At 35.0% G+C, this 24,801-nt stretch overlaps 1 protein-coding gene across 1 annotated transcript in view; it reads left to right on the top strand.

Annotated features, from left to right (window-relative positions):
• CPS1 (carbamoyl-phosphate synthase 1) overlaps positions 1 to 24,801 on the top strand; it is a 155,396-nt gene that overhangs the window by 42,076 nt on the left and 88,519 nt on the right. The window contains exons 3-7 of the mRNA XM_032754661.2: positions 11,672 to 11,781; positions 14,714 to 14,858; positions 15,795 to 15,884; positions 18,088 to 18,144; positions 20,988 to 21,080. Of these exons, the coding sequence (XP_032610552.1) occupies positions 11,672 to 11,781; positions 14,714 to 14,858; positions 15,795 to 15,884; positions 18,088 to 18,144; positions 20,988 to 21,080 (495 nt within the window). The remainder of the gene's footprint in view (positions 1 to 11,671; positions 11,782 to 14,713; positions 14,859 to 15,794; positions 15,885 to 18,087; positions 18,145 to 20,987; positions 21,081 to 24,801) is intronic.

Genomic DNA, 24,801 nt, shown 5'->3' with positions numbered 1-24,801 from the left:
ATGTTCTCATAAATGAATCAGTAGGGTTGCTACATTATTAAAGAATTTTACTAAGTTTTTTCTATAATGCAGACTGAAATATAAGACCATTTTAATTTATCACCACCATACAGTAAAAGTTAGCTTATAATATGTAGGTTCCTCCAGGACTTTGAACAACTTGCCACATAGCAGATGCTCAGTAAGGCATATTAATAAACCTACACTTTATGAATATACTTTGTAATGAAGTTTTTATACATGCTGTATTTTATTTACAATGAGAAACCTTATTAGAATAAAAATGATTCATAAATCTTAATCTTTTGTTTATAAATGTTCGAACATAAAAGTACTCAAGTAAATTAACCTTGTGATTTTGTCCCCCTAACGTTGGCTTATGTTTAACCAAAGACCGATGACTTAATATTAACTTGGAATGTTGTAAGATTATTAACTTAGAATGTGGTAAAGCCTAATTGATTACTGCTGTTACAGTGCTTCAAAATTTTGAAGTGTCAGGCCTTGTAACTGCAGAGAAGTCTCATGAAAAATTTCAAAGACAAATTGTGCTGAAATTCTAAATTTCAAAAATCCATATCTTAATAGCGTAACTCCAAGAATAAAAAAATAAAATTTCATTTACTTGATTTTAACTTTTTACCATATTATCTACACAACAATTACCTGAAATAAATTCTGGCTTTAGGCTTTCTACTTTCCAGTGCTTAGTTCAGATTTATTTTTTAAGAGGATGAGTACTGAGGCGAACTAATAGCTAAGAAACATCAGGTAAGCTAGAAAGCAAGTATGTTACATAGCCTTAGGCCTTGGTGAAAATGGAAAAAAAAACATGTGGGGTCTCTACTTTTTCTGATGTGCAAATAATTTACTTAGATAAATGATTCAACAGCAACACAGCAATCCCAGAGTAAATTATTTTCATTTTTACTACTAGCTTAAGGGAATTATTGACTTTTTAATGGTGGTTTTTTTTTTTCAAATCTTTTATGGAATCTATTGCTGAATTAGCTTAAGGCTTTACACCCAGAACATTTTAGTGCTGGAGTCTCATATCCAGGAGAAGAAACATTTCTGTTCCTCCCATTTCACAGATATGTAAGTGCTGCAGTTAAAACAAGGACACATGGATGCCTGTTTTTGTATGTAAAACAAAATATACATTAGCAAATCTGGTTAGAATTTTAGTTAGGCTTCAAGCAACAGATGGATCTTTTTAATTTGAAGTTTTGTTATTGTACTTATATATCTGATGCCATAGTTGTTACCTCGCTTCAGAATGTTCTAAGTCATTTCATCTGCTGTTATTTTATTGCTTACTCAAGAGCTCATTTACATACTGAACATTATGGCAATACCACAAAATCTGATTTTTCCTTTCCTTTTCTTTTTTTGAGAATAGGTTGTTTAAATCAAAGAATAAGTAAGGATTCTTGCTTTATATGGCTGTCAACAACTCTATAAATAGGACATTTTAGGGCAATGCTGTTTATAGTTGACATATTTCTTCCATTTCAACCTAAATATTGTCATGTGTTTGTAACAAAACATGCTGTTTTTCAGTTTCAATGTGTTTCTTCCTCTTATAGTCCCGTAAGCTCCACATACACAAAAGCCTAATGCAATTTTAGGCTGCAAGAAAAGTCTCATTTTGACTTGTTTTCCATCTTGATATAAAAGACCCAAAGAAAACTGGTTCAAAGTAAAGGATCGATATCCTTAGAATTAGTTCAGAATGCTGATGGGTTGTGAAACAATACATGAACAATGAGTAGATGATTTTTAATAACATAATACCGAATGCAAAGGAAAACCTAAGAATAATGATAAACACTAGGCTGCTTCAAAAACTTTTATAGATTAAATTACAAATCATGTTTGAATTTTGACTGTTACTTCCTAAGACTAAGCCCTCTAAATCAGTTTAGCACAGCACCAGGGACACATGTTCAGACCTTTTTCAAGGGGAATGTAGCTGTGTGACTCTCATTAATAGCTGTTGCATTATTCTTATTCTGGAAAACACATTGAAACATCTACCCTTTTAAACTGAATCTCAAACTGAGAGTATTAAAGTGCAAAATTGTAGTCACTTATTTGTGGTCCCATAAAGTTAATGAATCATCTTACTAAGAAATGAAAATAGACCCATAAATGTTGGCTTACAATGAATTTTAATTGTGAGGAAAATTTAAAACCCCTAAAAGAGACGAGATGTTTAGGGAAATTTCAGATCTTGCATTATTCTATTTTGTAACATCATTAGAAAATTGAAATATTGTATGACAATGGTGAAACAATAATACCAACATCCACAGCAGACAAACCAACAAATAGCAATTGAGAGTTCATTGCAATTTCTACTTATATGTAACCCCCCACAAAAATGTATTTTCATTAAAAATTACTTAAAACTTGTGAAAGAATTCTCAGACTTTACAAATATTAAGAATTGCAACATTAAATTTAGTTTAGAATGCTTTTTTTTTTTTTTTTTGAGACGGAGTCTCACTCTGTTGCCCAGGCTGGAGTGCAGTGGCGCGATCTCGGCTCTCTGCAAGCTCCGCCTCCCTGGTTCACGCCATTCTCCTGCCTCAGCCTCCCGAGTAGCTGGACTACAGGTGCCTGCCAACACGCCCGGCTAATTTTTTTGTATTTTTAATAGAGACGGGGTTTCACCATGTTAGCCAGGATGGTCTCAATCTCCTGACCTCGTGATCCACCAGCCTTGGCCTCCCAAAGTGCTGGGATTATAGGCGTGAGCCACCACGCCCGGCCCAGAATGCTCATTTTAAAAGTAATATAAGAATGGGGGCCAGGCGTGGTGGCTCACACCTGTAATACCAGCACTTTGGGAAGCCAAAGCAGGCGGATCTCTTGAGGTCAGGAGTTTAAGACCAGCATGGCTAACATGGTGAAACTCCACCTCTACTAAAATACAAAATTAGCTGGGTGTGGTGGCACAAAGTGCCTGTAATCTCAGCTACTGGGGAGGCTGAAACAGGAGAATTGCTTGAACCTAGGCGGCAGAGGTTGCAGTGAGCCAAGATTGTGCCACTGCACTCCAGCTTGGGCGACAGAGAGATTTCATCTCAATAAATAAATAAATAAAAATAAAAATAAATAAATAAAAAATAAAAGTAATATAAGAATGGAGATCATATAGCTATTTTTGTAATTCAGTTTAATTTAGAAATAGGAGTACTAAATAAAATTATAAAGTAAGATTAAACATGGAGCAATTACATATAAATAGGAAAATTCAGTTTCAGTCCTTCTAAATATTGTGTGTGAAAAAATCTACAGTCTTATGAATCTTCCTCCAATAAATTTGCAAACAAAAGAAACATTTAGTATTACTAGGCCATAGAGACTAATAATTTAATCTTTAATTTTTAAATTCATATGAAGTAGCAAGAGAACACAATTTTTCACTGCTTATTTTATAACCTGATTGGCTCCCAGATTCACAATACCTGTAGGCTCCAGACTAAAAAATGCCAAACTGTTAGTGGAAAGTAGCCTTAAGGCATTTTTCTTGATATCCATATTAGCTACAATCCTTGGCCTATTTCTTTGGGGTATGTTTACATGTTTTATGAATATAATTACATGGGTGGGAGAAGAAAAGCATACAAACATAATTTCAAAAAGGTGGAGATAATATTAATTGCAGCCACAATTTAAACATATTCGTTCAAAAATTTAAACATATTTGTTTTATGAGATTCAAACAAAATCTCATAAAAACACGAGATTTTGGGAGGCCGAGGCGGGTGGATCACGAGGTCAGGAGATCGAGACCACGGTGAAACCCCGTCTCTACTAAAAAAAATACAAAAAATTAGCCGGGTGTGGTGGCGGGCGCCTGTAGTCCCAGCTACTCGGAGAGGCTGAGACAGGAGAATGGCGTGAACCCGGGAGGTGGAGCTTGCAGTGAGCCGAGATTGCGCCACTGCACTCCAGCCTGGGCGATAGAGTGAGACTCCGTCTCAAAACAAACAAACAAACAAACAACAACAACAAAAAAAAACACGAGATTTTTAGAAAGTACAGAAAAATCTCTCTTTTTCTCTGTATGAATTTTATTTTAGGCAGTTGCATGCTAAACTTGTGCTTAGTTGTTCAAATAAAGTGAATGTTCACATGTGGCCTCCACTCTTGAACATCAGGCAACTTTGAAGTAACATTAACTTTGGCATAAGGACTTTGACTGATCATTTGGTTTAAGTGCCTAGCATGAGTTAGGTTCTCTGTAAACAAATGCGGAGATGATGTTTGGGGAGCATGCTCTCTGTTAGGGATCAGCCTCTGTGAAGCTTCAGGAAGTAGAATTGGACAGAGAACTAAACTGTAATGCAGTTTTGATAAAGCCTTGGCCAACTGGATAGGAAGCTGTTGCCCACCAGACTTTCCTGGATGTGGCCTGAGCCTTTCTCTCCAGGCCTGACTTAGACACTGGCCAGGAGGTATTCCAGGAAAGTCATGGGGCAATGCAACCCTCTACAGCTGAGATAGACCCTGAAAAATTTGACAGCAGGAGATGGTTTGCTGACCTCACTCCTCAGAGCAGGGCAGCAAGTCTTTCCATTATTAATATGAATAATTATCTATGTTATCTAGAAATTGAATCCTCCATCACTGGGGAAAAGGGAGGGGGGACTGAGAGGTGCATCTCCTTATTCATCACAGCATCTAGGGTTCTAACAATCTTCAGAGCTTGAGAACTCAAGGGCCTAGGATCAGTGCAAATTGTTCTCAAAACCTGCTGGTTCTCCTCAGATTATAATGACTCAGGTAATTAATGACTTGACATTTCACTTTGACAATTTACAGATTTATAGATAGGTAGTTCTTGGTTGACCTGGGCCTGTTGTGGCTTATCCATGGCAATTTTGAATTAAGGCTCTTAAAAATAAACTTAAATAGAGTTCATGCTTAAATTTCTTTTTATCCTCACTTAAATTGGAAAGCAGAAATAAAAGTAAGCTTATAAAAAGAAAAAGAGGTTATAAGTCAAACAGACTGGGTTCAGAAACCGCTGCTCCTCCAATTGCTAATAGAATGATCTTTACTTCTCTGAGGCTCAGTTAGTTCAAGTGTAAAATGGAGATTTCAATATTACTTACATCATTATTTTTTGTGAAGATTAGATGAGAGAACTCACTAATGGCTTTAAAGATAGTATTCAGTACATTCATGTTAACTGTTATTAAGGATGTCATAGGGAATTGATCAGAATGGAGTTCTCGGTGACACAACATGCTCCCAAACCTTAATTTTTCAACATAGCTTCATAATTCTATTTGAAGTAAGATACCTTTCCCAGAACAGTATAAATTTATTATTCAAATCCAAATTCTCAACTTATTTGTACAACTGCATATAGACTTTCATAAACATAGATAAGTATATATGCAACCCAGTTTATGTTTTAATAGGTTATCAGTAAAGTAATGGCAGAAGGTAGAAATTGGATAGTGACAGGTCAATCTACTTCTACCAGACATGCTTAAGAAATATTAATGCTTTACTTTATCCAAATATCAGTATTACAGTTTTTTAAGGGAGGTATTTTAACATTTGAACTCACACTAGCAAAAGTTTAAAGTCTACATTATCTTTAGTTACTATTTCCAAAATTAATTATACCAACACTTATTGAATGCCAAAGATGTACCAGGATTATACATAGATCTCAACAACAAAAACAATAAAAAATATAATAGCCTCAGTATTTTTAATAGAGGGGGAATTATTATTAGTTATAACATAGTTGGGGACTTGGTATAGAAATGTAATATTGTAAGCATGAGACCATATCAGTGAATTAAAACAAACAAATTTATTGCTGACATACAGTAAAATTTGGCAAGCATTTTAGATGAAAAGTAAAGGAAGAAAAAGAGAATGTTTGGGTTATATATACTGAATGCAGCTTTATTCTTTTCCCTAGTGATGGAGAATTAGATTTCTACATAACATAGATAATTATTAATATTAATGATAGAAACAATTCATGAGGAAACCTAAAGAATGACATTTAGAAATCACCTTTTTGCGTCTTCTTCTGAAGGCATTACTTATATGACACCTGAATGGTAGATGAAAGCCTAAGGGTACTTTTTGGGCAGTAATTGCCACCCAGCCTTAACTTATTCCTTACTTTCATCTTCTGAACTATACCTATGTTAAATATTTGTCTTTGCTTTCAAGAGAAGATGAAATTTAGTAAAATAATCAGAAGTCAGTGAGCATCAAATAACTATTTTGAAAACACCATAGTGTCAGCATTGTAAAATGCTAGTATCACATAATGAAGTACATTTCTACGCATTCACCAACTGTGTAGTGAGAATATTACTGTGTGGACAACAGTGGGCTATTTCAGTGGGGATACAACATGGAATTAGGCATTGTGTCTTCGAGATGTAACATTGAGAAGTTAGAATCTAGTATGGTAGATAAATACCTTTAGCAATTAAAAGGTAACACACAACAGTATACACCAAATGCAGTCAGTGGAAGCACAAGAAAATCAGTGATTAATTCTGACTTAGTACATACCATGGGTACTAGGAAGCATTACTAGGATGTATAAAGGCAACAAGGAAGACATTTATGCACAAAGGACTGACAAAGAGAGGTGGGGAATCTAAGGTATTCCGTATAGAGAGCGGGCCAGATGAGAGGACTTTGAATGTGAATTGAGGAATTTGGGGAATAGTGTCATCCAATTAATGTTTAAGAAAGCCTGAACTATATTTCATAGGACGGGTAGAAGTAGGGAGAGATTGGAGGCAGGCAGAACAATTAGGAGGCAATAGTACTTGATGATGGGATTTTTATCTTGGGTGTTCATGCAATTTCATGTAGTGTGAAGTTAATTCTAAAAACAAATAGGTGACTATTTATTAGTTATAGCCATGATTTTATTATTATTAGATACTATGTGATGAGGTAGAACTATTTTTAATTGGAGTATTATTTAAATAACTAGCCTGTAGGACCAGATGTGACTTGACAGTTGTAACTCCAAGATATACTAGGAAAATATGACAAAGGGAGAGAGGTTGAGACTCCAAGAAACTTAATATTTCAGGTGTTAAAATATTTGTAAGACTAACCACTGCTAGAAAAAACGTTGCATTAGATATCTACATTTTAGATAAGTTCCACCAATAAAAAGACAAGTTAATTAAGAATTTGAAACATGGTTAAAATAAAAAATTATATGCAGTGTAAGATGAAAAAATAGCTGTTTAAGATTTTCAGAATTAAAAGAAATAATCAGGAGGATGGGTGTGGGGTAGGAGAGCACATGCTTGTATTTTTTTTCTATTGTAACTTTTCCTCTCTTATCAAATTCACTGTTTAATCATTTAGAAATATTCTGCTAACTACTCAGTAGATTATCTGACTAAAGTAATTTCACTAAAGTGTGAACATGGCTTAATTACTTGTCTACTCTGTACTAGCCACTGATACAGGCTGGAGGTGCACTAGTGAATGAAGCAGACCCAATACTCTGCCTGTATGAAATTCACTTTCTAATGTGATGAAACAGATAATAAATAAATCACTAGATGGTATGTTAAAAGGTAATGAGTGTTATGAAGAAAGAGCAGACCAAGGAGAAAGAGGGCTGGGGAACATACTGTAATTTTAAATGAGGGTATCAAGGTAGACCTCTCCGAGAAAATGACATCTAAGCCAAGAGGAAAGAATCTTTAAATTTTGAATTTTAAATACAAAATTTGGCAAGTTTTTTTATTGAAATTTTTATTTTTATTGCTTAAAACATCAGTGGAAAAGAAAGGGCAAATTCTTTGTTTAAAGCTTAATCTCTCAAGGGAAAAATATTTATCTTTGTATTTCCACGTGTTTCAGTGATGCCTCAGTGATATCCTTATTGAAGTTTTCTCTGTTTTGTAATCCATTCCCTTATCTAGCCTTTTACTAAATGAGAAGACTGGAGACATTCATCCATTTATCTACAGAGCCTAGCAAGGTGCTTGACACCTGGTAGGAGTTCAGTGTCTGAGACTTGAATGTCTAAATGGTCTTATTGGCATATACATTTGTATTAAACACATAGAGATCATGTCATGATAAGGTCCTTTATTTTATAGAACTCACATTTATATAATCCTTTGGTTACTTTTCCTGACATTCTACAAGAATACACACTTCTTTTCATTAAGATTTCCTTTGTACTTCCCCTTTTCAAAGTATGAAGTGCTCTGGCAGTAGGCACTTAAATTATACTTTAATATTATAATCTAATTCCTAGCCTGTGGACCTCTGTCAACTAGGACTGAGGATACTAAAATATCTTACGATGGTAACAAGGTGATTTCTTTTATACTCCTTAGAACGAAATAGCATTTGGGGAACTGTTAGTTAGAAGAAAGGATTCCAAATAATAGCTCTTTGTTCAGTGTTCGTCCATCAATTCATAGATAAGTCAATTGGCGCTCATCATTTTAAATTCATCAGGGGCCAGTGTAGTTAGGAGGAATATAAAGAGTACTTTAGGCAGTAAACGGAGACCTTGTAACAATATAATGTGTAGTGGGAAAGAGGATTGGAAGATCTATAAAAACTGCCAAAAGAACCAAAAATATAATTAAAGCAGCAAAAAGACATATTGAACACAATCTCAGGGACTATTTCAGGCAATAGCAAATGTCTCTTCAAATACAGAGATGGAAAGCAAAATAGAAAACTAGTTTCATGAAGGGAGTGAGAAAAACACCAAACACAATTGTAGGAATAGGCTCACAAGTGTTGATTTTCTTATGCTAATTTTTACCTTTCTTTAAAATGATTAGAAAGTGTCTAACCCAGATATCGGATAATTTGAAATTCTCAGATGAGAGTAGAGAAAAGCAAAATAAAAATATAAACAAAGGTAATATTTTAAGCAAGCATGTCTCAGAGTAGCATAGATAAAATGATATGTAGAAAACTATTGAAATTTACAGTTTACACTCAAATTTTGCCAACTAAATACAGTTGGTTTAGGTTCTATCAAAGTTACATATTATCTAAAATTTTTTTCTTTTTCTTTTCATTTTGTGAAAGCATGGAGGTTTACACATGATTTCCTCAAGAACAAAAAAACATTTCCAGTAAAAAATATTTTTCGATGGCAAATTTTCATTACTTAGACCAGAGGTTTCATCTAATAAAACACATCAGAGTTACCTGGGGAGTTTTCCTAATAAACACACTTCTATTCAGACCCATTAGCAGAGATATTTGAATAGCTTATAATAATCTTTGGAAACACACTGAATATTATCACTCTTACTTTCTAAAATCTTCAACTTCTGTCTTGAATTGTAATTAGACAAAAATTGGCAAATTAAAACAAAATTTAGAATCAGAATAGCATGTTATCAGAAGTAACATGCGAAGTTGATTTCCTGGATACAGAAGCAGAATTCAGACTTCTGTGTTAAGATCATCTCTTCCATAGAAGTCTGGTTTCACTCTAAATAAATAAATAAATAAATAAATAAATAAATAAATAAATAAATAATTGTGGTTTCCTTTGTGCTGAATAATTCTAAAGTATTTTTAAATTTAATGAAGACAAACTCCAACTATTTAAAGCATCAAGCTTGAGATTTCAAACACTGGGTCTAAGGAAACAGATATATCTTTAACTCAAAGATAATTTGATAAGCCAAGTAAAGGACAAAATATTTTTGGTTAATCTTGCCCAGAAACACACGCATATGCTCACTCACACACATACAAACACACATAAAATGTGCAGTACAGTACATTGTTCAATCTTTCTCGGAGATACAAACTTGAAATTCACATATCGTACCTCTGATTTAAAAAAAACTAATAAAATTATCTGTTGAGAGGAACATCTTAAACATATCCTATCAATTTTAATGGGAAACCAATTAACATAGTTTTGTGTGTAAATGTAAGTTAATAGGTATACACACTCACACATAAACAAGACGTCGGAACTTAGTATATTGGTTTAAAGGTAATCAAGACATTATTTTACATTGCAAAACACAATCATTCTAATGACAAGACTTAGGTGCTTTGGATCTAAAAGAGGCATCTTATTGCTACAGAGAGAATTATTACAGAAGAATAACGGGCTTTCTTCATTTTAACATTTGAAAAATTGAGTGCATGTTATAAAGCAAGAGGAACATAGAAACAAAGGTCTAGAAATCATTTATGGAGCTCCTGCTGCCTACTAAAGTTTGTGTGTGTGTGTGTGTGTGTGTGTGTGTGTGTGTGTGTGTGTTATGGGAGTGGAGGTGGGGTGGCAACATTTAAAAGGATTAGGCACCTTGACCTCAGTCCTAAAACTGTAAGGGAAGTAAAATGAAGAATTAGTATTTTTTTTTTTTGTCTTCGATGACTATACTTAAACCTTGCAGAAAGAATAGCACAATGATCTTCCTTACTTCAGGAAATTTGACTCATGGCCAGACTTCTTTTCTCTATATGCCTGTCTAGCTCCCTGACTGCTGATTACTTTGAAGCAAATCTCAGATATCATACTATTTTATCCTTGAATATTACAGTGTATATCTTTTAAAAGGCAACAACTTAAAAATATGACTACAATCCTCAGAAGATCAATCTTAAAAAATTACACTTAATATAATCAAATATCAATTTATGATTCTAATTTCCTCAATTATTGAAGATATGTTTTTCTTTATAGTTTAATTTTTAAAAACCACATTCTAATTAGTGTGTCCTATAGAGTTTCTTAGAGAGTCTGTATTTTGTCTCCTAAGGTGTAGTTGAAAACATTTCTCTCTCCCCTGATTTTTATGGAAATTGAGAGTTAGATTTAAATGGTTTCAACAACAGAATTTAGAGTATTTATAAGGAGTAGATGATGTCTGCTTCTTAAATGTTTTTCCAGTTGTCCCTCTTCTTAGCTAAGAATTTGGTAGACCCTGGCTCAAAAATTATTATGGCAAAGTTATCAAATTCCGAATGCCGTAGTAGAGATGGAAGTAGACATGGATATAATTAACTCTAATAAAAAGCAAAATACAATATACTTCTAGAATGTTCCACAGTGCTTGGTTTTATGTCAGCATTAAGAGAGTGATAAAGTTTCAGTTTCTTCATGAACATAATTCTGGCATGGAAAGGGCAACTCTTGGGACAACTCCATCAAACACAAGAGCTCTGCGGAACACAATTTGATAGATAATCTTGAAGATTCCTTCTGGCTCTAAATCTCAGAGTGATGATGAGCCATATGATACAATTCACAATGTTTTTGCAAACTCATGAACTTTCCTTAAAGCTATTCTTGAGCAAAGCTAGGGAATGATAAAGGGGAAAAGATAGATACATAACATTTCAGCTAAAGTGAAGTATTTCTGGCTTGTTAACAGCTCTACAAGTAAACTTAGAATAGACAATGTATCTGCATGCTTCAGTTCCTCTTCCAAGAAAACAAAACAAAACATCTGCCAGTTACAAGGGCTATATATTTGAAGAAAAGTGACAAGTAATAGGAAAGCAACTGGAAATCTGGGTATTACGGTTTCATTAAATATACTGTGCCTTTATTTAATATGTCTGTGTATTTTACCTTTGGAATATTTTTGTGTGTTTTGTATTATGTATTCTGCTAAGATTCATGCAACTGTTTCTTCAGGCACAGACAGCACACATTGTCCTGGAAGATGGAACTAAGATGAAAGGTTACTCCTTTGGCCATCCATCCTCTGTTGCTGGTGAAGTGGTTTTTAATACTGGCCTGGGAGGGTGAGTAATGCTTTTCCAAGGCTTTATTCTTCCTCTATGTAGAGAAATAACTGGAAGATCTCACTCGTGGTGGTAAGTTGAAATCACCGCATCATAATAAGACTACATATTGTCCTGAAGTTGCACCATGCCTTGTGCATAGCCTACTGCAGCCATCCTTGAAAGAAAGTTAGACATGAACTTCCTGCTTCTGTGAATGAAAGACAACATGGGCACGCTGGTGGTCCCTGGATAAAAAGAACAAAATGAATTCTAGAAACTTAGATTGTTAGGACACTGGTTACGTGAGATTACCAAATGGTTTCTGTAAGGGGAGGTATGGGTCTGATTAAGGTGAAAGTTGGAGCAAGGAAAAGAATAGATAGTACTTTCTAGTGCCATTTCATTAGGAAAGAATCAATTTTGCACATCTAATATGAAATACTACAAGGAGATTAGAAAGTCCTTGGGTATTTTATATAATTTTGCACTCTAGTAAGAAAGTTGAAATAACAGATACATTTATTATCTTTAATCAGTGAGAGAGCAGCTGTGTAGATCTAATATTTTCAGTAATTATCAACTGTGACCTGCCTTAGTATTTAAGACCTGCTAACATATACAGCAATGAAAATGAGAGTTGCTACAGAAATTAAGTGGCTGGTCTTACCTAGTTAATAAATGTTTGTTCACCTGGGAATCAGGAGGCTGAAGTTCTAGTCTCAATTCTAAGGATAACTAATTATATAATATTGGGAACATCACTTAAGCTTTTTGAGTTCTAGTTTCTTTGTATAAAAAGTGAGGGGGCTGGATTAAATACTAATTCACAGCTGGGGATTTAAACAAGTATGTGTCTTAAAAACATGACTAGATTGATTGGAGGGGTTTCCAATACAGATTCAATCCAACTAGTATTCTATGAAATATTTGATAAATTCTTTAGAGAAATTCAAGTTAGCCTCATAAAGACAAGGGGGCATTAGGTTCACTGATACTGAAGATACTAATTGACCAAAACTTCCATTATATTATTAATTTATATTCTTTCTTAAACTCTTGCCTCCCTGTGTGAAATGAAGAATATCAGACGGGTTTTTAAATAGTTCCACTGGTGAGAACATTAAATTACAGTGTATGAAACCTGTTTGCAAAGTTTTGCTTCACAAGGCAATTATTTAAGCTTTTCAACAGCACTAATTACTAGCTGTGTTAATATACCTGCCAACAAACAACTGTTTAATATAGATCAGCATGATGGAGGGCACTAGAGTTTTCTTCTCTGTGATAGATTACAGGTAATAAATCTTGTCGCATCACAAAAGTCAAACAGGAGCTGATGGATTAATTTGCTCCCAACACTGTAGTTCTCTAAAACAAAGTATATTTATTCATTTACTGAAGAGTATTGTAAGCATATGTTTAAAGGGAATGGTCAGTACTTTTATGGAAAGAAAGAAGAAAGAGAAGTAAAATCAAATTAATTAAAGTTTTTTTTGATGTAGGAAAAGGTATTCATTTATAAGATCAGTCCACAGACCCTATTTTCCATTGAAAAATGCTTCTTTCATTCATTACGTGCCTCACTCAGTAAGGTGGTTGATAATTAAAGGGGCTATTTTGTTTTTCATCTTTAAGCAATGCATTTATATTGTGGGCAAGCCTTGGTTAAAAAATTATCAGTTCCTGACAGATAAGAGACATCAGAGAAGTTAGCTGATGGAAGCTGCGGATAAACACCACAGCCCTCGAGTCACCTTAGGGATTGCAGAGCTGAAAGACTAAGTATTTTGTTGACAAAGTTAGTTCTGGTAGGCATTAGTCTGGATGGTGTTGAAGAATTTATGTTGACTACTGCCTGTGTTAAACTTTATTGGTTTCAAAGTCGTTGATTCTGTGCCCCAGAGCATCTAAATTCACTTTCAGTTGTAATCCACAAAAAAGATTTGGCTTAACTCATTTTGCAGGAAGTGAACATGGAAGAGAGCAGGAAAAACACCCTCAATTGCCATGTATTCCAGTGCATGCAAGAAGTGTAGATAGCTCCTGGTATTTATGGGAATAATGCTTCTTCTTCTTAAGAATAAGAAATGTGTTTGTGTGTATACACACGCATGATATGTATATGCACACACATACACACACGATATATTCGTATTTTTCCTCTCACCCAAACTTAAAAATATAGCCCTCCTGCATTCCTCCCTAATTCCATATCAGTACTTTAAAATAGTTAGTTGGCATCTTTTAACTTAGAAGTCAGAAATGCCTCAAGTCAGGTCTGTGAGATGAATTTTTTTCTAAGCAGATAATAACTTTCAAACTTATATGCTTCTTTCTAAAATTAAAATATTTAAAAAATCAACTTTATTGAGTTATTCTTTCATATAAATTAACTCACTTATTCTAAATATTCATTGAATTTTAATAATCATATATACTCATGCAACCACCACTAACACAATCAGGATACTAAAAAATTTCAGTATCCTAAAAAATATCAAGAAAAACTTTTCAATTTTTCGATGGTTACTATCTTGGTGAAACTGGCAGCCCTCAACAGTAAATATCAGTTTGGGTTCAATGATATCTGGTAGGCCAGGGAAATCTTTAGAGTATCTGCAAACTTTAAATAGAGCAGCGATATTTTAAAAATTAAGATGCTAGAAAGGGATTTTTAAAGGCATTAAAAAATTTAAAGAAATTGAGGGAATAAAACTTATATGAAAATATACCTTGGTATTCATGAGTTGGTTTTTCTTTATATGAATGATATCATGGTATAAATTTTTATATTCTGTCATAAAATTTCCCTAGGTATGTTAAAATCTAGAGACATTCTTGTTGGATTCTTCTCATTTTCAAGGGTTAAATAATTCAGAGCATGTATGCAGATTATAGCTTTGTAGCTACATACATTATTTGCTGATAAGTTTTTGGCATGTTTACCTAGGTACCCAGAAGCTATTACTGACCCTGCCTACAAGGGACAGATTCTCACAATGGCCAACCCTATTATTGGGAATGGTGGAGCTCCTGATACTACTGCTCTGGATGAACTGGGACTTAGTAAATATTTGGAGTCTAATGGAATCAAGGTAGTACCAGTGATGGCCATTTAAAAAGTCTGGATTTGAGGGAGTGTAGTTGACTTATTCTTAAGAATTAGGATGGCCAAAGTTTCTTCCTCAATATGGTAGTACAAGTCATTAAGCTCACGTATTCAATCTTATTCCTAGGTATATGAGAATAATCTTGAACTTGACAGCATTTTGAGTTTCATTTCTAGGGCACTTTGAATTTTAATGCATTGGATGAAACTTGGCTTAATTTGAAAAAAAATGTTGTTATAAGTTCAAATAACAACTGTGCTATAAAAGAATTGGGGAAGAATCACCTTCTAAAAGGAGTTTGGTAATGAATTCTATATCAATTATTTGCTTTTGAATCTTAGCCTCTAGGGGATGATTTAAAGACAGCTTTTATGCCAGTCTAAAAGTAAACATATTAAGATTTCCTAAAAAAGGTAATTTTGGATACTCTCTTAGGAATATATATCATATAAACAATTCAAAAATTTATATTCCAAATTCAATGCTATTTTTTCACCATTCCATTTTTGAATGACTTCAACTGATCATTTATCTTAGTTTTCACTATTTCTCACAATTTCCCATCAATTTTTTCTCTCCCTTAAATGTAAACTAAAAATGATTTTGTTCATCATGTGCATTAAACCAGTAATTATTAATTAAATTCTTGATAAATGCCATGCATGTCAGAAGGGGGACCTAGTTTAGTCTCAGGATTTACCAAGCCAGGTAAGCCTGCTCCCTCTCATAATTAATGCAACAATTACATATTTTAAAAGAAGGGCATTGATTTTTTTTTTCTTTTGCCACTTGTTGTTTTTAAAAATCGTTAAGTCTCATGTCAGTGGATATCATAAAACTTAAAAACAAATGCAAATTGATTCACAAGAGTTGGATAATATTTTGTGATAACCTCTTTAAAATGACTGTCTGTCTTTCTAGGTTGCAGGTTTGCTGGTGCTGGATTACAGTAAAGACTACAACCACTGGCTGGCTACCAAGAGTTTAGGGCAATGGCTACAGGAAGAAAAGGTGAGAAATGTAATAGGGCATCCACCATCACCTAAGGAAGATTGAGAAGGTGCCTGTAGATTCAGAAGTGCCAAGCAGACAGAGGAAGATCATGTAGTTTGCGATCTTTGCATTTCAGAGAGGGATTCCTTCTCTTACTATATAAAGGCTGAAATGTCTGACTTCCTCCTTAAATGCTGATGAGCGCATATTTTCAGTTTGTCCACTAGGTGGCACTCACACATGCTTGGTAGCATTTCACATTGGGGAAGTGGGGGTAAGATAAAATTTTAGCATTTTCTCCTCTCTTTAGCAGTTGAGTCTTTTACTCTCCTTTACCGTTTTATCTAGAATGTAGTTATGGAACTTGCTTCATGGGTTCTAGTGTTCTATTACCAGCTCTACTGTTAACTGGTTGTGTAACTGTGCAGGTCACACAATCATTCTATGCAATCCTTGCGTCATCTCTAATTCTTATGAGTATAAGCAGATTACCATCAAGTCTTGTTGGGCTTCAACATTATGACATGTAATTATATATAATTTCATTTGAAGTATTAATAATATAAGAAAAGGGTTATAAAACTTTATCTTACACTGTTAGTTTAAATATTAATTTCTTTTCTTTTTTTTGAGACGGACTTTCACTCTTGTTGCCCAGGCTGGAGTGCAATGGGGCAATCTCAGCTCACTGCAACCTCCACCTGCCAGGTTCAAGTGATTCACCTACTTCAGCCTCCCCAGTAGCTGGGAGTACAGGAGCCTGCCACCACACCTGGCTAATTTTTTGTATTTTTAGTAGAGACGGGGTTTCACCATGTTGGCCAGGCTGGTGTCAAAACTCCTGACCTCAGGTGATCCACCCGACTCGGTCTCCCAAAGTGCTGGGATTACAGGCTCACGTGAGCCTCTGCGCCCAGCCATAAATATTAATTTCTAATGAAATAAGAGCATTTGCCTTGTTTGGATGTTAGAATTACTTAAGTTAATGGACCTGCTTCAATTAACTTCATCTCCAGTGTTGCTGTAGCTGCTTCTTGTTCAACTGCGGGGCCTATAATTGACAGAATTTTATTCTACGAAAATGCTGCCTCTCCAACGAGTGTCTATCTATGGGGGCTAAACATTGCTTCTTTCTGACAAATAAAAAAACATCTTGATCCTGGCTCTTTAGATCTCATTCTTTCTAAATTTTAAAAGGCAGAAGAAGGCATCCATATCATATCCTGGGCCGTCATCATTTTCTTCTCAACTATTGTCTGAATTTATCTGCCTTATCCAGGCAGCTGATTTCTGTAATCGTCATTTGGGAGACACTTCTCTCCCCCCAGCCCCCCACAACCCAAGGTTTCCTTTTCCTTTTTGTTATTTAGGACACTTGTTCTCATAGCTTCTCTATGTCAGAACTAATAGTTTTAGTGTAAGCCTAGCCAGTGGCTTGTAAGTTCGTTTTTTAAATGTGCTTTGAAGCTTCTTACATGATCACAGACACGTAGAGTAGAAAAGAATCCAAGATAATAACCAGTTCACCTCCTTCAATTTAGCGGTGAGAACGAATACATTGCTTAAACATTTCTCAGATAATTAGTGGAAGGAAAAAAAAACCTAGAACATGTTTTCATTTTTTTAACCTCTTTTTAAAAAATCTTATTTTAGTAAAAAGCCTCCAGTGGGATAGAACCTGTTTTCTTGATTCCTAACTCATTACTCTTTCATTATACCACATGTGTCTCTATCCAACCTAATCAAAGAAACTTAAAACAAATGGTGGTCTTGCCTGATGGACTAATAGGATGATCATGTTTTAGTACAATGTGACTACTCAACATAGCCCTTCAGAAAAATGTGTTGAGTGCCTACTCTGTGCCAGGAACATTTGGCTCAAAACATGGATTTGCATATGATTGCTTATGAAGTTCACCAATGTGATTTAACTTACTTAACATCCTGGGTTAAAAGCAACAGAAGTGTAGCAGAAGATTGATGTTCAGAATTTCTCATTTTTTACTCTGAGAAAGAACCTGGGTATTAAGAGTCCTATGCCTAACTGTAGCAACAATTTACCGTGTTCTGACAACACAGTCACCCTGGGTCAGAGAAAAGAAAGAGTGGAGAAATTATTTACTGCTCAAGAAGATAGATGAGGCCAAGTTCGTAACTTGAAAACAATATGCTGGATTTAATCTCCTGCAATTTCACTGTCACTACAATTTTTTTCTTATAGGTTCCTGCAATTTATGGAGTGGACACAAGAATGCTGACTAAAATAATTCGGGATAAGGTATAATCATCATCTTTAGCCAAATCTATGTTTGTTCGTGTGTGTGTGTGTGTGTGTGTGTGTGTGTGTGTGTGGTGTTTCTCTCAGTGCCTAAGGGATCCATTAATACGTAAAGGAGTGAATCTGGCCAGCTTCTGCTATCTGGGTCTCTGTTATTTTGTTTTACTATTTTCATTGTAATTTTCAAGATTGAATACTTAATTGGTATGTTTTTAACTGAAGGGACTTGAGATTCATTCACCTGGCAGCTTATTGAGTGCTCACTATGTGTTCATTATACCAACAAGTCAAGGCATTTATAATTCAGCTCATGTGATAGAACTTTAGTGAAACAAGTGGAGAAGGTAACAAATTGCGTAACGATTTTGCCTGAAGTGAAAACCTGCATGCTGAAAAATACACTCCAGGAAGTGTACAGCATTGTTACTGTTATTTGTTTTGTCCTTGTGAAAGAGTTGTTTGTAAAATTAATGCATTATCTTTCATGAATGTGCCAAATAAGCCTTGCATGCGTTACTTCAATTATATAGTCTTTGTTGAGACCATTATCGATGACCAAGGTGATAAAAGGGAAGGTTGTCTTTTGCTTTCAATGAAGTCTGATTGCTACAACATCTGACCCCTCCTCTGAGAATATCTCATCACCATCTGCTTGTTGAGTTTATTATTATTTTACTTGAAATTTCCATATTCCAAATCAGAAAGAAACATTACTTCACTAAACTAAGTTCCCTAAATGCAACTAAAGTTTTCTTACTAGATATAATTACATAAAAATTAAAAGATAAATGGTACAATTTGAAAATACACATGTGGGCTGGGTGCAGTGGCTCACGCCTGTAATCCCAGCACTTTGGGAGGCTGAGGCAAATGGATCACTTGAGGTCAGGAGTTTGAGACCAGACTGGCCAATGTGGTAAAACCCATCTCTACTAAATATACAAAAATTAGCCAGGTAGAGCGGTGCACACCTGTAATCCCAGTTACTCAGGAGGCTGAGGCAGAAGAAGCACTTGAACCTGGGAGGCGGAGCTTGCAGTGAGCTGAGATCATGCCACTGTACTCCAACCTGGGTGATGACAAGACCCTGTCTCAAAAAAAAAAAAAAAAATGTACATATGGGAAAAGGAGTCTTCAAAAAAATCTTTTGTAGATTTCTTGTTAGGATATATATATATAGACACAGGCTTTCTGTAAACAGAAGGAAAAAACAGCTCTGAAAATAAAACATGGCCAAATACCCATGACCAGAAGGAAGACAGTGAGCGTTTACGCCATCATTCTGTCCCACCTCTGATTTTATTCACTCTCCCATGATTTTCCTGAGAATAGGTATTAGTGAAATTATATATCCCAGGGAGATTCTTGTGTTCTCTCAGCCTAATGATGTGTGTGAGCAGTAAACAATGCGAGGCTATGAGGGCGGGAAGGGAATACAGTTGGGAAAATCAATTCAGATGGCAGAATTGGCAGGTTGAATAAAATATAGTCAGGCCTAATAATTCAGGAAAACTTTACAAGACCACACTTGTCCTTCATGTCATATGTTAGGTTAAAATGAGCCCTCCTTTTATCATAGGCAGTTAGGTTTTCAAAATTGGCTGAATAGATCGGCACAGACAAAATAGTATTGCCTCATATCTGTTTATCAGTGATGGTGGTTCATATTAAAAATATATATTATGGCTTTCACTTCTATTAACTTTAATTTGAAAAGTAAGATCCTATTTCATTCAGCATGTTTTAAGAAAGGGTGAAGGAGAACTAAAAACCAAATTTCAAAATTAGGGATCCATAAATATGCACAAGGGATTATATGACTTGGATTATAAAAGTAAATACAGGCCACCATGAAATTTAGTAATCTATTATGGAAGTGAAAGGTGGTTTTTAGATAGTGTTCCCAGACTTAGAGGCAGCACTCTGAATTTCATAATAGCACTGAAATAACCATCATGATTGCATGACACATAGGTACTTTCTACTCTCACTTACCCCCAAGTGACTTCTCCTTCAAGGAATACATTTAAAAGGGAAATGAAGGCTTCCTTCTATTTCCTTCAATGCAAAAATTTCATCAGAGAAGGGCAAATCAATGAATTATTTTTAATTTTTACCCCTCAATAAAATCTTGGTTACTAAATATAGCATGCTGTTTTTCTAAGTAGTTCAAAGCAGATTTACTAACAAATAAGTAAATCTCAAGATATAGCTGAAAAAAGGTGACATTGTCATGTTCAAGCTAGCAAGGGTAGTTTGTGAAAACTTTACAGAGGGTTGAACATTCTTTAAATTCAGGCCCATAGGAACACTTGGACATGAACATGTCTAAAACAGTGAATATTTTCATTTCAAATTCTAGAAGTTTATGACTTATGTTGCATTTCATCTTCTTTGTGAATTAATATTACTATCATAATGAATGAATTCGCATTCTTTTTTTGTGATTTTTGGATTCCTTATTGTCTCAGTAGACTTTTTTTGTCCATTTCTCTCATGAAATGTCTTTAGGTCATATGGAGTGTAAGTTTACTAAATATCCCAGTTTGCATCAGCCTGGAGCCTGGAGACCTGAATTCTGACACCTTTTGACTTTGCCTTCATCAGGCAATGGTGTCAGCCCTGGAAGAACTAATTGTATTTCCAAGAGTATTTCCCAAAATGTATGCGCAAATTACTTAATCTTTTCAGTTTGAGAAGATGAAGATCTTCCACTGATGGTTACGAGTAGTTATAAAGACATCTAAATCTTGGAGCAGATGTTTAAAGTCCCTGTGAGTTTATCTTGTCAACACCTTCATCGTTGCTTCCTTTTAACTGTCTATTTTTTTTTAATTTGATAGGGTACCATGCTTGGGAAGATTGAATTTGAAGGTCAGCCTGTGGATTTTGTGGATCCAAATAAACAGAATTTGATTGCTGAGGTTTCAACCAAGGTGAGGGGTTTTCCTTCATATTTTGTAGTTTTATGTGATCCCATTTAGACCTTTCTTGAAATATCAAAATCTTTATTTAGGGAGAGTTTATCTTCCAGAAGCACCAGTGTTGAGGGGAAAAAGGGATCTCATAGCAGCTAAAATACACATTACAAAATCAGTGCATTTAAAGCTGGTTTTACTTACAGGCTTACATGGGAAACTTCATGCCTTGATTTAGAGGATTTTTACTAAATTTAGTGTTCCCTCCACCTTTTCTGATTCTTCAGCTTAGGATTTTAACAATGTCAAAGAAAGGGAGCACTGAATTGCCAAAGATAGGTACAGTGATGATGAAGAGTCAGAGCTAGTAACCTGCCAGAGAGCCAAGAGAATTTTACAGAAATCAGGCACAGTAATCAGAATCCGGGGACATTTCGTGCAGGAAAAATATTTATTCATACACTAAAGATTTATTGTGTTATAGCCTTGTTTCAAAATTAATGTTCATAATGACTGAGTCACTCTAAAGTGAAATATCTTTAGTATAGATTTATAAAAAGGTATAGAATACATTTTAGAAAGAAGTCCATTGGTTTTGATCGAATATCTATTAATGTAGGTGTGAGTGAGTTTCTTGAGCTACAGTCTCTGTCCTTAGGGATCATAGATACTGGTGGAACAAGCTAGCAAGTAAATCACCATGTGCAGAATCCTGTGATAAATGCTGTCCTTGGAGTGTGCATAGCATGCTGCAAGGGCATGCATGGGGCAGCATTGAAACGGGATAGGTGGATCAGAGAAGGCCCTGTAGAAGAGTGAGCCCTGTTTTCAGACGCAAAGAGCAGGTAGTAACAGTTAAGTAGATGAAGAACCAGGACAACTTTGTTTCAGAGTGAAGGAATGGCTTGCCAAGAGGCATAGAGGTACAGAACAACATAGTATATTTGAAGAGTTATGCACAGTTTGGATGGCTGAACCAAGGGGTTCACACCTATTGGTTTACACACTTGGGCAAGGATGAGTGGAGATGGACTGACTGAAGCTAGGTCTAGAAGGTTTCATATCATTGGCTAATCAGCACTTCCAGAAACTATTGTCAACTCATTCGGTGTCATTTTGGAGCAAAGTAAAACTGAATAAAAGAGCAAGCAACTAGAAGGTTATTGTAACTTATTGGAACAAAACTCATGATAGCCTGAACCGAGCAGTAATAGCAAGAACAGATACAGCAACCTAGGCGGCTTATACAAATGGGAGAAGGAGGGGCTGAATGTGGCCAGGTAAAAGATCACCCTATTTTCTCAGCTAAGGATATTAACTAGTTAGGTTGAGCATAGTGATTATGTCATTTGATATCTGAGATGTTTATGGGATACTGCTATGAAATTTTTTTAAAGAAAGGTTTTTGACCTGCTTTGAAACTTAGAGGAAGAATTGCTACCTTCTGTTTTTACTACATACAAGGAGAGTTAAAAATAGAGCTTCTCTTTCCTAGGACTATGTATTTGGTTACCATGGGGCTTTACATGTGGAGAATTTAGCCCTGTGGAAGCCTATGTGGCATCATAGTTATTGGCTGGTTCTAAGTTAGGGTTTATTTATACTATAGCAGAGATGGCTACAAACTTCTCTTCCATCACCAGTGTGGCAATGGAATTTCTCAGAGAAACTCTACTTTATCTAAGTAGAAAGTGAGTGTTATTTTGACAAAGGCGATTGAAATTCTTAGAAAGGAAGGAGTAGAAAAAGTACATGTGGATGCAAAATTTGATTTTAAATAGACTTATTCACCACAACATTTTATTTCTAGATATAACATACACTTTTTTTGCCCATGATATTTCATAATTATCGTGGTCCATTCAATGTGACAGCTCTGGTCTTCGAGGAAAATAATAACAATCAAGCTTTTTTGAATACTCGGTTGATTCTTATAAAAACTCCATGTCATAGATGAAGAAACTGAGGCTTAGCAAGTAAGTCTATTTGAAATCAAATGTCACTTGCCCAAGTTTAGTGTCAATTTGAATTCAAGTGACTCCAGAGTCTCTGTGGCTAACCTCTTGCTATTTTTCTTTCCATTTTGATGGGCGTTTGACAGAAAAGCTTTAAAAAGCTCAATTTCTAGATTTCTGTTCCATGAATTCAAGAAACCTCTTCAAGACTCCCTGTGAACCTATTTTCTATTTGGCCTGCATCTTACAAGGTCTGAATATGTTTGCTTCTCTACCTAGGAACCTTTTCCCATGCTTTCTCCTTCCCCTTCTCTCCTGAAGAAGTCAGTTTCAAGAGTCAGCTCATTGTTCCTTTGTGAAGCTTCCGTGACTCATCTCACCTTTGGATTCCATGTCATTTAATAAATAGCTTCAGTATAACAAGGATCAAATTGCATTTAACTCTTTGAAAGGATTGTCTCTTTCACTTGTCCTGGTTGGCTCTTTGAGAGGAGAGGCCATGGTTTACTTGCTTGAATCCCCAGCACGGCCCATAGTACCTTTCACATAGTACATGGTCAACAAATAATGAATAAATAAAGGAATATGCAAAGCCAGTAAATGGTAGTTAGAGTTGGTGGTAAAGAAATTGCACATTCTTATTTTCCCTTCAAATCCTTTAAGCAGTGTTTCTTATGGTTCTATGACCTCCATTATTAATATAATAAAATTATCATTATTACTAATAACTGTAAGTCTTATTAATAAAAAATAGGCACGATCTATTGAGTACTTATTATCTGCTAGGTTTTTCCTAAATGCTTTACACTGATTAATTTATTCCATCTTCAGTGTAATTATATGAGATGGGTATTATTAGGAACTCATTTACGGATGAAGAAACTGGGGTGTAGAAAGATTAAATACCTTCCTCAGTGTGAATGGCCACAGGATTATACATAGGAAGGCTTGGTCTAGTGTCTACCTCTCAGAAAACATCATCTCATACTGCCTTTCAACATACTAGAAATAATAGTTACACAACTAACAGTTATACTATTAGTAACCGTCCTTATATTACCATGTGATAATATTCAAATAAGTTTACATTGTTTCACTCCTTATACCTTTTACATATGCAGAGTAAGGATTCAAGAATTTTAAATCAGAAATGGCAAAATATGTGAATATGTGAATAGACTGGAAACTGACTCTGCTTGTATGGGTATCCCACCCCCTTCTGTGACAAAACCTTGTTATTGAGCGTCTTTAGAAAGGATGTTCCCATGCCCTTCCTGACACCTGTTCATCTGGGAAATGATTCATGTTGTGATACAGCACCAATCAGAAGGAGTATAGAGGACATTTCATAAGGAAGAGTTCCAACGTGAGAGTTTTTAAAGGCTTTTAAAAAAGTTATTAAAAGAGTAAAATAGTCTGATCAGTAACATGTAAGACTCAGAGAAAACACACATTGATATTATCCGGTATTCCTGCTCCTGTCACATGAAAATTAGGGACAAGGATTTTGGGTTCCTAGAAATTAGTACTGAGTTGTGATGTTCATGTTGGGCAGGGATGTGCATTCAAAACATGCTGAAGCCTAAGAAGTATGTGTTGTTAAAGAAAATGAATTTTAAATTAGATATGTAATTACTTATATGTATGGAATTTGATCATGGTGTTTGCAATATTCACTTCTGATTTTTAATTTTAAAATTGGTCCCATTCATATGACTTCCCTTTGTTTTACATATTTCCCTGTGAAATGATTTAGTTATTTGATGAGAAGGATTACCTGTGGC

Source organism: Hylobates moloch, unplaced genomic scaffold (assembly GCF_009828535.3).
Source record: "Hylobates moloch isolate HMO894 unplaced genomic scaffold, HMol_V3 SCAFFOLD_1, whole genome shotgun sequence".
Lineage (NCBI taxonomy): Eukaryota > Metazoa > Chordata > Mammalia > Primates > Hylobatidae > Hylobates > Hylobates moloch.
Note: the sequence above shows the minus strand (reverse complement) of the source record. Positions and strands in the feature narration are given on the sequence as shown.